The sequence below is a fragment of the Phacochoerus africanus genome, chromosome 16 (assembly GCF_016906955.1).
Source record: "Phacochoerus africanus isolate WHEZ1 chromosome 16, ROS_Pafr_v1, whole genome shotgun sequence".
NCBI lineage: Eukaryota > Metazoa > Chordata > Mammalia > Artiodactyla > Suidae > Phacochoerus > Phacochoerus africanus.
The window spans coordinates 14,974,919-14,988,440 of record NC_062559.1 but is presented as its reverse complement, the minus strand read 5'-3'; the positions used below and the strand labels follow the sequence as shown (position 1 = coordinate 14,988,440).

Genomic DNA, 13,522 nt, shown 5'->3' with positions numbered 1-13,522 from the left:
AGCATGGAGGAAGACGGCAGAAGATAAGACCAGAAAAATAAGCAGGGGTCTGATGGTGAAGGGTCTCTCAGTAGGCGGGTGTCATGACCACAGCTGCATTTTCGCAGGTGCCCCCTGTGGGCAGGTTGTGAGAGGACTTGGAGGGGAGGGCCAGAGACAAGGAGACTGGTTAGGATATAGGGACAGGTGACGATGGCATGAAATACAAAGTGATATGTCGTTACTGGAAAGTGAACAGAGTGGTGGTGGCTTCCCGGCATTTGATACCCAGTATGTGCTGGCGTCTTCTGTGCTCGTGAGCTCTTAACTGGCATCCAGTAGTTTACTGACACCCATTTGCATTGAGCATTGGAACCAATTTAACTTGCCTACCCAATGCCGTAGGAATACCTGGGCTTTTGTGGATACCCAGTGAAAGAGTCCCCTTAGTAGCAACGTGGCATGCAATAATGTGCTTAAATTTGGATGCGCTCACAGCCCACCCTCTGCCTAAATATTTGCAGTAACAAGAAGTTCATAATTTCCTGAGGCAATCTGGTCCAGAATTGAGATGCTAAATCTGCTCGCTTCTGATTCACACTGAAAAAATTTCTACTTCCTCATCCGCCTGCTACTCCTTCTTAGATATCTTTTCTTTCCTTCCTATTTTCTTGGATATGTTAATATTTCATTATTTGGTCTGGGCTTCCAGATTCCTCTCCCCTCCTGCTCATCTCCTTCTCTCCATGGACTTGGTTTGATGGGATCCTAGATGAGAACCAGCCAATTAATGGGCCTTTAGAATATCTAAATCACCCTTCAATTTGTAGCACCACGGTTAGATTCTAGGATTAATTTTTTTTTTTTTTTGTCTTTTTAGGGCCGCACCTGCGGCATATGGAGGTTCCCAGGCTAGGGGTCTAATCAGAGTTACAGCCACCGGCCTGCACCACAGCCACAGCAATGCAGGATCCCAGCCGCGTCTTCAACCTACAACCACAGCTCATGGCAACACTGGATCCCTAACCCACTGAGCGAGGCCAAGGATCGAACCTGCATCCTCATGGTTCCTAGTTGGATTGGTTTCCGCTGTGGCCACGATGGGAACTCCTAGGATTAATTGTTAACTCAGTTCTTTTGTCCGTGGAGTGAAACTACACAGAGTATGGCTCCAATTTAACTAATTTACTGTGATTTAATTAGTGTATTAATGAGTAGATAATAAACTCATGGAAATGGAAATTATGATTGAAATTATATTTAGACAGGGGTGAGGAAAGATGTCGAAGGTGATGGCCTGGGCAAATTTCTTTGTCTAAAATCCAGCATCATCTTTTTCTAAATTTAGTGAAACATTGCTTTTACTGTGAGGTATTTCCAAGTTGTTCATATTTAGGCGGCCAGCTATCCAGTGAATGTTTCCATATGTGAAAATTGGACGGCCGATTCAACAAACTGCAGGTCATCTCAGGTCCTTCTTAATAATAGCAAGTTCCGCAGTGGATTCTGGTTCTGTCACCAGCATTCTCCACATTAAGCCATCTCTTTATTTACCTGCTTAGAAGCTTCAAATTGCTACTGTGCCATCTTCCTTTCAGATATTCGGAAAAAAAAAAAAAAAAAAAACCTGCCACTCAACTCTTTTGTTGGAAAATGCAAATTTTGAGCAGCCAGTAAAGGTAAGGGTGTGCAGTACAGGCTGTGCCGAGTCACTGAGTTATCTGTCCTGACTGTCAAGGACACCTAGGCAGAGGGTCTCAGGTCCCTGCTGGGAGGTGTGAAGAAACACCACTGCCCTCAACCCAACACGTGTCATGTCACGTTCTCTTAGAATGTGGTCTCTCCCAAGTATACATTTTAAATGTAATGCTAAGACCTTCCAATTTATACTATTGTTAATTCTTGATGCTAGTAGAAGGGGAACAGTGGTATGAATTATAAAGATGTGTTTGGCTCTGACTTTGTAATGGGTTTTGAGGTTGCGACTTTACCCGCTGGCCGTGCTACTAAATGGACTTGACTTCGGTGTCATCCTATTGTTACTCAACTGCTGTGCCGCAGTTTTATCATCTATGAAATAAAACAATAACACCTACCGCATGTTTGTGTGTGTGTGTGTGTGAGTGTGAGGAAGCAATGAAATAGCATGTCGGGTGTCTAGCATCTTGCATCTCCTGTTTTAAAAACCACAGGATAACCTTTTTTTGGTGGTTGGGAGCTTCTTAGGGCCGCACTTGCAGGATATGCAAGTTCCCAGGGTAGGGGTCCAATCAGAGCTGCAGCTGCTGGCTTACACCGCAGCCACAGCAATGCTGTGGGATCCGAGCTGCATCTGTGACCTATACCACAGCTCATGGCAACACCCTGATCCTTAACCCACCGAGCAAAGCCAGGGATCGGACCCACGTCCTCATGGATACTAGTCAGGTTCATTTCTGCTGAGCCACGGCGAGAACTCCTCAGTAGCATAATCTAAAAATCAGTTTGCAGTCTCAGAACTTAACCTTGGGAAGTTAGCAAGATCTGAAATCAAGAGTCCTGGGCTCGTTGGGAGCCCCACCGTCTTGTCTGGAGGCTGACACTGGCCTTCTCTGTGGTCTTGGATGGGTCATTTTTATGGTCACCTTAAAATGGAGTCCATCACAGCCGCTCTCCCACGCACGCTTCATTCACTCATGTTGTAGATATTTAGGCCAGGCCTTGGGAATGCAGCAGCAGAAAAGATGGACAAGATAAACCCTCATGATTCGTATCCCTACTGGGGTAGATACGTGGAGAAAAGGGGGCAGTTGTGGCGATGGCGAGTAGTTGGGGGTGTGGTGGGAATGGGCGGCAGAAAAGGCCTCTGTGGTTGAGCCGGGAATGCCATTCAGTGTTGCCATCCTGGCAGGCACTTGGGTGGGAAGGACATAGGTAATAAATATTATTATCCTTCTTAAAGCCTAAAGATGTGATGTCAGAGGAGGGGATTCAGAAGGTGGTAAAGAACCGTGAGCAAAAATTGGGGTGTCGATAATCAAAAATTTATATAACCCCCCTAGACGAGAGCACGTGAACCTAGACGAGCGCGGTCAGACCTCAGGGTTTTCACAGTTATGTGACTTGATGATCTAGGACTTGGGGATCAATTTTAATTTTTTGAAACATACCTCCCACCCAAAGCTTTTCCATTTCGAATTTCAAGTTCGTTCACAGATGAGGTTGTCTTCTTCCTGTTTGCAGGGCCTGTCACACCACAAGACCGCCTTACTTTGGAGAAGGGGATCGAGTCGATTATCATTTCATCTCTCAAGAGGTTTTTGACGAAATGCTAAACATGGTAAGAATGATCTTTGCATTGAATGCATGAGAAATACGTAGCCTCCAGTAGAGATCTCAGACGATAGTGATAAGAACAAGAACCATCATGTTGACGTTTTTCGCGCGAGATGTGTTCCTTTTCTCAGTTTTTTAAAAACTTCATTGACGTGTGGTTGATTTACACTGTTGAGTTAAATTCTGCTGTACCAAAAAAATACATTTTTTCATCTTCTTTAGCCTTGTGGTTTATCACGGGCTACTCAATATAATTCCCTGTGCTATACAGGAAGATATTGCTGTTTCTCTATCCTACATGTATTTGTTTGCAGGGAGATGTGTTCTTACAGGTTTTTTTTTTTTTTTCTTAAATCGCTTAACACGTCATTGTTCACATGTGGCTTTATTTTACACTCTTGGAGAAAATATTGTAAATTTCTAATGAAATGGAATAAATAGTTTAAGACAATGGAAGGAAAAGCATGGTGGAAAATTCTTGCAATCTTGTGTTTATCAAGATTTTGCTCAAGATAAACAATTCCCACAGACCTGATGCGATGCACCAGGCTTAGGAATTGAATCCTTCCAAGGGGGTGGCATGTCGTGGCCAGAGACTATGTCCTCTGTTTGCTGTCACCAGTGCTTGTTAATTGTCTCAAGCCTAAGCACCTTTTCACCCTGATGTGTCTCATCCAGTTGGTCTTCCCTGGACATGAAGACAGCCTTAACCTTCCACCAAAACATCCCTGTGTGAGAAGTCCTTGGTCCTGGAGGGCAGGCAGGTCACTAATGCAGATGGAATCCCCCATGGCCCTTAGAGGAGCAGATTCCTCATTTCACTGAGGTCTGTGTCTTTACCCAATGAGGGCAACTACCCTGCCCTAGGCCATTTCATAGGCACTCTGGGCAATCTTTCTCAATTGAAGATTTTTTTTCCCCCCTAGAAGCCCTAATGATCTACTCATTGCTAATAGCTCACGAAACCCTTGTCTCTGAGTTCATTTCCTCGAGAACAATTTATTTGTCCTTTCTTGGCCTTCGCACGCACAGGGAATCTCTGTCAAAAGTACATGCCGGAGTTCCTGTTGTGGCCTAGTAGGTTAAGAACCCTACATAGTGTTCATGAAGATGTAGGTGTGATCCCTGGCCTCGCCTACCAGGTTCAGGATCCGGCATTGCCACAAGCCGTGGTGTGTGTAGGTCACAGATGAGGCTCAGATCTGGTGGTGCTATGGCTGGTGGCGTAGGTCTCAGCTGCAGCTCCAATTTGAGCCCCCAGGAGCTTCCATATGCCACAGGTACAGCTGTAAAAAGAAAGAAAAGAAAAGGAAAGGAAAAAAAAGTGTATGCTCATGTCAGTGCACATCCACCCATGCCTTCAGTTCAATGGAAAGAGTATCTCGTATCTTCATCGCCACTGCTGAGTCGACGAGCCTTTTATCGTCCCTTCACCCCAGGCCTCTGTTTTGTTTATGTCATCATCTTTTCCACCACCAAATGGCTCCTGCTCCCTCTTTTAGGCCCCGAAGACTGCTGAAGGCCTGGATTAAGGACCAGTCTGTGTTTCTGGTTTTGAATGACTACCATCCAAACCCATGATGCTCGCACAGCTACATCCCTCTCTCCCTCTCCCCTTCTCCTTCCTCCATCCTCTCTTGGCCCGATAGTCAAATAATGGACTTGGCTTATACCTCAAGGCATGTAGTTGTAGCATATTTAAGCATAGGCTCTGCAGTTGCTACAGTTGCTAATTTTGAATGACCAGTTTTACACACAGTGTGTATTTTCTCTTTCATCCACAGAGAAACCCCAAGGAGCAAATCCTTTAATCCCTAGGCCATTTCCCCTCTAATCTTGTCAAAAGAACATCTTGGAAATTCTTTATGATTTTCTCTCCCAGAGCTACATTTTCAAAGTTCAGTTTCGTGTATCAAGAGTACGCTGAGACTTGATATTTCTAAAAGCTGTAACAAAAATCTGAGGAATTATCTCTCTGTTAGTAAGAAGCATTCTCTTAGAATCATTGGGTTCAAAGACAATTAGTTCCCAAAACTGATGGTAAGTTCTCTTATTAGCGTCTGAGGCTCTTTTTTTTTTTTTTCTTGGTTTAGTTCATCTGTTCTGAACCCTTTGCCCCTGTGCTCCACTGATACCTCACATCTTACAGTATCTGTCATCAAGTCTTCAGTTCCTAGTCTAAGAAGTCACTCTTTCTGTACTCTGTTTAGCCTTGCAGTTTTATTCTCTCTCCAAAAGTTCTTGTGTGAGAGACAGGTACTCATTTTTTTTTTCTTCTTTTTAGGACTGCATCTGTGGCATATGGAGGTTCCCAGGCTAGGGGTCTAATCGGAGCTACAGCTGCTGGCCTACACCATAGCCACAGCAACACCAGATCCAAGCCACGTCTGCGACCTACACCACAGCTCATGGTAACGCTGGCTCCTTAACCCACTGAGCGAGGCCAAGGATCAAACTCTCAACCTCATGGTTCCTAATCTGATTAGTGTCCCCTGTGCCATGATGGGAACTCCAGAAGTACTCATTTTTATGGCATCTGCTAACACACATTACTTGGCTATAATGTCGTCATCTTCAACTTGAATTTTGCCTCAAATCTTTTCTTTAAAACAAGCATGAGTCTGTTTCCCAAAGAGAGACAGCCCTAGAGATTTGAAACTCATGACCCATTGTCAGCTTCGCCAGCCCCACGCACACACTCAGCCCCTGCACACCCCCCTCTAATGGACCAGTCACCCAGACAGGCTGTCCCCCTCCCAAGTTATAGTCCCCCCGTGACAGACGACCCTGGCATGCCCCACCCCTGCACAACTACCTGTTCTGATGGGTACACACAGACTAGCACACCCTTCTGTGTATATTCCACACTGCCCCCCAAAACGCACATCACCACCCCCCACCCTGTGCCTACAGATGCATCAACCCTTAAGGACACAGACAGAGCCACTTACTTACCTGCAGAAATCCTTCTTCTCTTGTAGAAATAATACCACAGATCTGGAGGTTTCTGAAATATGATGATTAGTATTTACTAGGAAAGCCACAGGCAGGAATCAGTGAAAGGAGTATCACCATCTATGAGTTCCTGTTGTGGCTCAGTGGGTTAAGAATCTGACTAGTATCGCTGAGGATGCAGGTTCAATCCCAGGCCTTGCTCAGTGGCTAAGGATCCGACATTGCCGTGAGCTATGGTGTAGGTTGTAGACGCGGCTCAGATCTGCCATTGCTGTGGCTGTGGTGTGGGTTGGCAGATACAGCTCCGATTCAACTCCTAGCCTGGGAACTTCCATATGCTGTGGGGTGCAGCCATAAAAACAAAACAAAAGAGTATCACCATCTAGAAGCTGAGGGTTCACTTCTTCCTAAGTCGTAACAAGTCATTGAACAAGGCCTGTTTTATATACACAAGTCCAAATGCAAGATGCTCCCAACCCTGCATCCTTCCAGAAGAGGCTTTGGGATCCGCAGAGCAAGGACTTGTACATACAGTGAAACAGACTCATGGTATAGCTAAGAAGTGACTCACGCGTTATGAAAACAGATGGAGGCACAATGGACAAGATAATGTCTGCATTTGAGTTCAGATATCTATATAGAGATAATATTGATATTCAAAGGAAGGGAGGCACAGGTATTTGTTCCAAAGAAACAAAGACAGTAGGACATCGAGGAACAAAATATTAAGGATCCTTACTGATGAGATGTTTCACCTTTAGAATACATGACTTAACCTTCTTTTGCTGGTGGTGTATATGGATCTTTTTCATCGCCAGCAACAGACATGTCCCCCAGAGACCCATCCTACCTGAGGGACACCCCATCTCCTAGCCTTCACACCACCCTCTGGCATCCCCACAGATGTCCAGAACAGCTGGGGCCAGGAGACACAGGGTAGCACAAAAGACTCCTATCTGCTGCTGGTTTTGATGACAGCACTGCCATCTGACAGGCTTCCATTGCTGGGATTCAGCCCTGGGAGTTTTCACTTCATTATTTATTTGAAAATCATGTATCTAAAGAGTCCCAGGTGCCAAGGAGGCTCACATTTTTCTTCCTTCTATTGTCATCAGCCCCCTTGTTTAGATTAAACCTTGTAGTTTAATAAATATCATCAGAGAAAAAGTCAGACGATTTTGAGGGATGTGTTCTACTGGCTGCTTTTTTTTTTTTTTTTTTTTTACGTTTGGCATGGGAGTGCAGCTTTGGGAAGAACTGGGCTTCCAGAAAACAGAGAGAAGGCAAGATTTATACCTCAAATGACTAGAGGGCACACAACAAAGCTGCCGAATACACCTGGGGCAGTTTCGATAAAAAGGTGTGTTTATAAGGAAGAGCAGGATGAGTCTGTTTTTCATAGCTTATCTCAGGATGCAAAGGTTTTAGAATGTCCCTGTAATTCATGGCCTTCAGGCTTATCTGGGAACGCAAGGCCTTTGAGAATGGAAGCTTCTGGGGGGAGACCTGGCATGTTGGCAGAGCTGAAACGGCGGAGGCAAAAGTGAACTGTTCGCTTTGCTGTCTCAGTAATGGACGTGTATGGTGTAGGTTTGGCAGGAAGTGGGTAAGTAGGCAAAATGATCTGTTTGCCGTAAGCACCCGTGCCTTCACTCTGCTCTCACTGGTCAGCAGATTATTTCTAACAGCCTATTTTTTTTTATTCGTGCCAGCTGAGGATTCGGAATGAATTACTCTGTCACGGTTTGATATTAAGCTTCATAAACCCATTGTCATCTGTATATACCTGCTAACCTTTGTGTTATGGAATCATGTGGAAGTAAGACATCGCATCATTTTATGGATGTTAATTAAATTCCACCATGGCAGCTGTTCTAGGAAACTCTTTGTATGTCTTCAATTTCAGGGGAAATTCATTCTGACCTTTGATTATGGTAATCACAAGTATGGATTAAGTAGGGACACCTTGGAAGGCATCGCCAGAGATGGTTTAGCAAGCTGCGTTCATATGGAAATGGAAGTAAGGACTTTTCATGCACTCAGTGTATGTCTCATGTGTGTCTAAGTGTCTGTATGTATTTGGGATTGGGGAGGGGGCTACAGTGTTCAGGCAGCACACTGCTAGGTCCAAGAGGAAAATACGCAAAAGTCGGAAATTTCAAGTTCGCAGTGCGCTGGGGAGAGGCCAGATATAAATAATTCAAATGACTGGAGCGAGATGACAATACAAGACATTGCCCAAACACTGTGGAGTCAAACAGCCACACAAGATTTATTTTCCAAATGATTTCCTCACTAAACTAGCCCCTTTTCTTTTTAGAGCAGGGTTCTCTGTTTGGTTAAGTGATAGCAGATCAAATGTCTCCTGCAGGGTGTGGAACCGTTTCCCTGTCCCTCCCCAGGACAGGAGCAGGTCCCTGAAGCTGACCTTGTCCCTCCCTTCTCCAGGGAAGATGCTGCCCTTTGCGTCCAGCTGCTCACTGGCTGCAGTCCTTTCATTCTCTTAGGAACTGAGATTTGCAGTTTCAGAAGATTTCTCTTTCTTCCACAGTATCCCATTCCCCCCCCCCCCAGTGATCTGCTGTATTTAGAATATACAAAATTTCTCCAAAATCTAATTCAGAGTGAAACCAGGAATATCTCACTCATTTGTTTTAAATGTATGTGGCTTTATTAAATATTTGAGATTTTTAAAGATAGGTGATTGTCCCCCTAACCCCCCCCCCCGCCCAAGTTACCTTCTTTGAGCAGGGTAACATTTTTGGAGTCAGAAAAAAAAAAGGTAGAAAAAGGATCTTGTTAGACCAGACTTACAGAAAACAGTCTAGGCAAGTCTAGTAATCCTCTACTATTGACTCTGAATCTTCCTTAAAACTTTTCTCCTCTGTAACTTGGAAGAACAGGAGACTGCAATTCCTTTTTGGTCCCTTGTATTGATCTAAGCATTGCCTTGCTTCAGTGAAACTGGTCACGTTTCCCCCAGCTCATTGATTTCCCTACAAAATCCTGAAGTTCTTATCGTTTGGCAATTGATGGATTTTACATCTTTAAGAAGGTTTACTTTGTTTCTACACTAATTAGCAAAAAAAAAAAAAAAAAAAAAAAAAGAGCTCTTTTCCCCAAAATGGCTTCCTTAGATGAAGCAGAAGCGATATGAACACATCTTGGAATTGCAGAAATGTGTGTCTCCAGCAATTTGTGTCTCTCTTTTTCGAGTTCGATGATTCTCAGTGCTGGCTCCCATTTGACTTTTCTGTTTCCTAAGAGCTTTTTCCTACTCATTTCCAAAAGGCGGAGTCTCTAAGCCAGGCTTTATTCCTGATTCTCTCCAGCTAAGCCATTTTACCAAACTGTTGTTGTCATTGACTCGTTTAGACATTATTTTTTAAAAGGGCCTAATTTCTTTCCCTGAATTTTTTAAAACAAGGATTTTGATTCTTTTTTTTTTTTTTGTCTTTTTGCCTTTTCTAGGGCTGCTCCCGTGGCATGTGGAGGTTCTCAGGCTAGGAGTCTAATCAGAGCTGTAGCCGCTGGCCTACACCACAGCCACAGCAACTCGGGATCTGAGCCACGTCTGCGACCTACACCACAGCTCACGGCAATGCCAGATCCTTAACCCACTGAGCAAGGCCAGGGATCGAACCCGCAACCTCAGGGTTCACTGCGCCATGACAGGAACTCCATTGATTCTTGAGTTAAACTATTAATGGTAGGATTGAGATGGAATGGGTGTTAGAGTCTATTTAGAATAACTCTTTCATGTCTCTGATCAGGACACTGATACTCAGGGAGTTGGAGGGATTTGCAGGAGTCCCAGTGGCTGGAGAGCTGCAGTCATGACTCAGCCCCCCAGATCCACAGAGCACTTCCTGCCACTGCTTCCCTGGTTATGTGGGCTCCTGCCTAGCAGGACATCCTGAGCTTGGCCTTCCCATGCTTTGGGTCCAGGCTGTGAGATGTAACAGGAACCAGCCAACCAGGTTGCTGGTTTAGGAACAGGAAGGGCCCAGGTTGACAATAAGGGGTAGCAAAGGAGCCTTTCTCTCAGTAGGATCTCTTATCTCCTGATGCTACAAAGATGCCCTTTGAAATCTAGAACTGAAGTTACTTTTCAGTAATAAAGATACAGTGTGCCATAAGCACACCTATTTGTATCTAGCAATTTTCTTTTTTTTAACAGTTGTATTCATTACAGTGATGAGTTAGAAGACAGCCAGGTAGAATGAATCCTTATTTTTCCAATGACAATGTAGTATTTGGTGAACAGAGAGAAGTCATCCAATCCTGAGATATTTGTAGGAAAATAATAGCAAGTTATGCATATACAATAAATTCTTCAGTACAGTACTGCTTATTATACCTGCGTTGTCACATATCTCCTAAAAGGATTTCTAAGTTGTGTCTCTGTTTCTAATTTATTATCTTTTCCTTCAATGGACAGGGTGTAAGAAGTTTAAAATATTCCTATTTTGAGCCTCGATACATTCTGGTGGTACCCATGGACAAGAAAAAATATGAGGGACACTTGAGGAGAAAAGGATTATTTAGTCGTATAGAGATTGAATTTGCTGTCTCCAGGGTGGACCTTTATATTAAAATTAATCAGGAATATCCAGGATATTTTGATGCAGTCATCAATGCAGGTCAGTAACCTCCATCAAAATTTTATTTTTGAAGTGTGAAGTCAGTGGGGAAAAAATAATCTGCTCCAGAGCACATTCTCTTTTTTTTTTTATTTTCTATTTTTTATTTTCCTTTCTTTCTTTCTTTACTTTGTCTTTTTAGGGCCACACCTGTGGCATATGGAAGTTCTCAGGCTAGGGATCAAATTGGAGCTGCAGCTGCGGGCCTACGCCACAGCCACAGCAACACAAGATCCAAGCCGTGTCTGTGACCTACACCACAGCTCATGGCAACTCCAGATTTCTAACCCACTGAGTGAGGCCAGGGAGCAAACCTGTATCCTCATGGATATTAGTTGTGTTTGTTACCTCTGAGCCATGACAGGAACTCTCCAAAGTACATTCTTATTACTGACCAAATGCGGTTTCTTGTGGCTGTAGGACTGAAGTCCCTGATTGCTTGCTGGCTCTCTGCCAAGGGTCACCCTCAGTTTTAGAGCTGCTCCCAGGTCCTACCCACCTGGCCCCCTCTGTCTTTAGTTTGACAGTCTCCTCAGACAATCTAAGGTATTCTATAATGAGCTGGCTCAGCTTATTGTAGGCAACATAATGGGCAGTGGTAGCCCATCAAATCCACCTCATGCTTTGAGTCTCTGCCTTCTTTTGCTGCCAGAAAACCTCCTTTTATGGGGACCATGTGATTAGAGGAGGCCCACCTGCATCATCTTCTTTGGAATTAGCCCAAAGTCAACTGATAAGTAACCGTAGTTACATGTGCCAAGGTCCTGTTCGCCATCCATTCTAACGTAATCATAGGAGTAACAGCTCATCACGTTTCATAGCTTCTGCCCACACTCAAGGAGAGGTGATTACACAACGGTGAGGTGTCTTTAGGTCTTAGAATTTTGCCCATCCCAATATTCCTAAAATTAGATAGAGCTAAAAAATCATTGCCACAGATTGACTCCATGCTGACATCACTTTCTTGCTCCTTTACTGTAGATGATCTGGATGTTGCCTACGAGAACCTGAGCCAGCTCGTTAAAGAATACCTTGGATTGTCTGAGGAAACTGCCAAGAGTTTGGCTCCCCCTGAAGGTACCATCCTATCCCTTTTGAGCCACAATTGTTTATTTTTCATGGAAGGGAAAACAAATCTGTGAATTGTTATGTGGGGACTCCTCAAGCAGGCTGGAACTGGTTCTAACACTTTAATCCCTATACTTCCTCTGGTGCAAGTGCCCCCCAAATGAGTTGCATCAGTCGGCCCTCTGGACCTGGACCTCTGCTTGTCTTGGCGACCATATTCGACCTCAGATTAACTGTCCTTCAAGAGCATGTTGGGCAGGATGTGAGGGCAGTCTGGCTGTGACATCTGTCACCCATTGATCACCAGGGTTGATTCGGCTGATCTGGCTGGCTGGGCGGGTGTCCCCTTCCTCCCTCACTGCTCCATGTGCGTCCCTCCCGAAGCTGCACACTCAGTCCAGGAGGATGGTCATCCCTGATAGAGGAGGACCGTTCTTCGGTCAAGGGTATACAGGTAGCTGTGCTCTCCTGCTAGAACCTCCAGATAAGCTCTCAAGAACATGCTGGCCAGCACCTTGGAGGCTCCCAGTAGACAGGGTCAGCCCTACAGTTCAGAACTCAACCTTCTGGACGTCTGGCTCCTTTGGGGGCTGAGGGAATGTTCTGCTTGGTAGCATTGCATCAATCCAAGAGAGTCTTTCCTCCTTTCTTTGTGTGGGCATAGTCCTCAAAATGTTTCCCTGCAGAGTATAATGGAAGAGCCCTGGTCGGAGGAGGTGAGCATGGCAAGCTGCTTAGCTGCTCTGAGCTTCAGTTTGCTGTCTTGTTAGATGAAGTTCATGCTCCCCACCTGCTTCCTGAATCGTGCGCAAGCAAAAGACATGGAATATATCAGTGTATCTCTTTGGACTCTAGGAATTCTAGTCCTAGTTTGGGATTTTAATACATGAGTCTTTGGAGATGTATTTAATAGTTTACCCCAAAACCTACCTCACACCCATTAGGATGGCTACTATCACACAAAAATATGCACCAAAAAAAAAAGAAAGAAAGAAAGAAAGAAAAGATGTTGGCAAGGATGCAGGGAAATTACAAATGTCAAATGGTATAGCTGCTATGGAAAACACCTATGGTGGTTCCTTAAAGAAATTAAAAATAGAATTACTGTATGATCTAGTGATTCCATTTCTGGGTCTATACCCAAAAGAATTGAAAACAGGATCTTGCGCAGATATTTGTATATCCATATTCACAGCAGCATTATTCACAATAGCCAAAATGTGGAAGTAACCCAAAAATTCATTGACAGATGAATGGATAAACAAAATAGAGTTTATGTGTACAAGGTAATATTACTCAGTCTTAAAATAAATTCTGGAGTTCCCTTCATGGCTCAGTGGTTAACGAATCCAACTAGGAACCATGAGGTTGCGGGTTCGATCCCTGGCCTTGCTCAGTGGGTTGAGGATCCAGCGTTGCTGTGAGCTGTGGTGTAGGTTGCAGATATGGCTCAGATCACGAGTTGCTGTGGCTCTGGCGTAGGCCGGTGGCTACAGCTCCGATTCAGCCCCTAGCCTGGGAACCTCCATATGCCGCGTGAGCGGCCCAAGAAATGGCAAAAA

The 13,522-nt window shown here is 44.5% G+C and overlaps 1 protein-coding gene across 2 annotated transcripts in view; it reads left to right on the top strand.

The window, feature by feature from the left end:
- Positions 1-13,522, top strand: part of LRGUK (leucine rich repeats and guanylate kinase domain containing) — a 113,319-nt gene that overhangs the window by 51,315 nt on the left and 48,482 nt on the right. For both annotated transcript variants that reach the window (XM_047763598.1, XM_047763597.1), the window contains exons 12-15: positions 3,202-3,298; positions 8,156-8,269; positions 10,691-10,892; positions 11,874-11,969. In XM_047763598.1, coding sequence (XP_047619554.1) covers positions 3,202-3,298; positions 8,156-8,269; positions 10,691-10,892; positions 11,874-11,969 — 509 coding nt within the window. The remainder of the gene's footprint in view (positions 1-3,201; positions 3,299-8,155; positions 8,270-10,690; positions 10,893-11,873; positions 11,970-13,522) is intronic.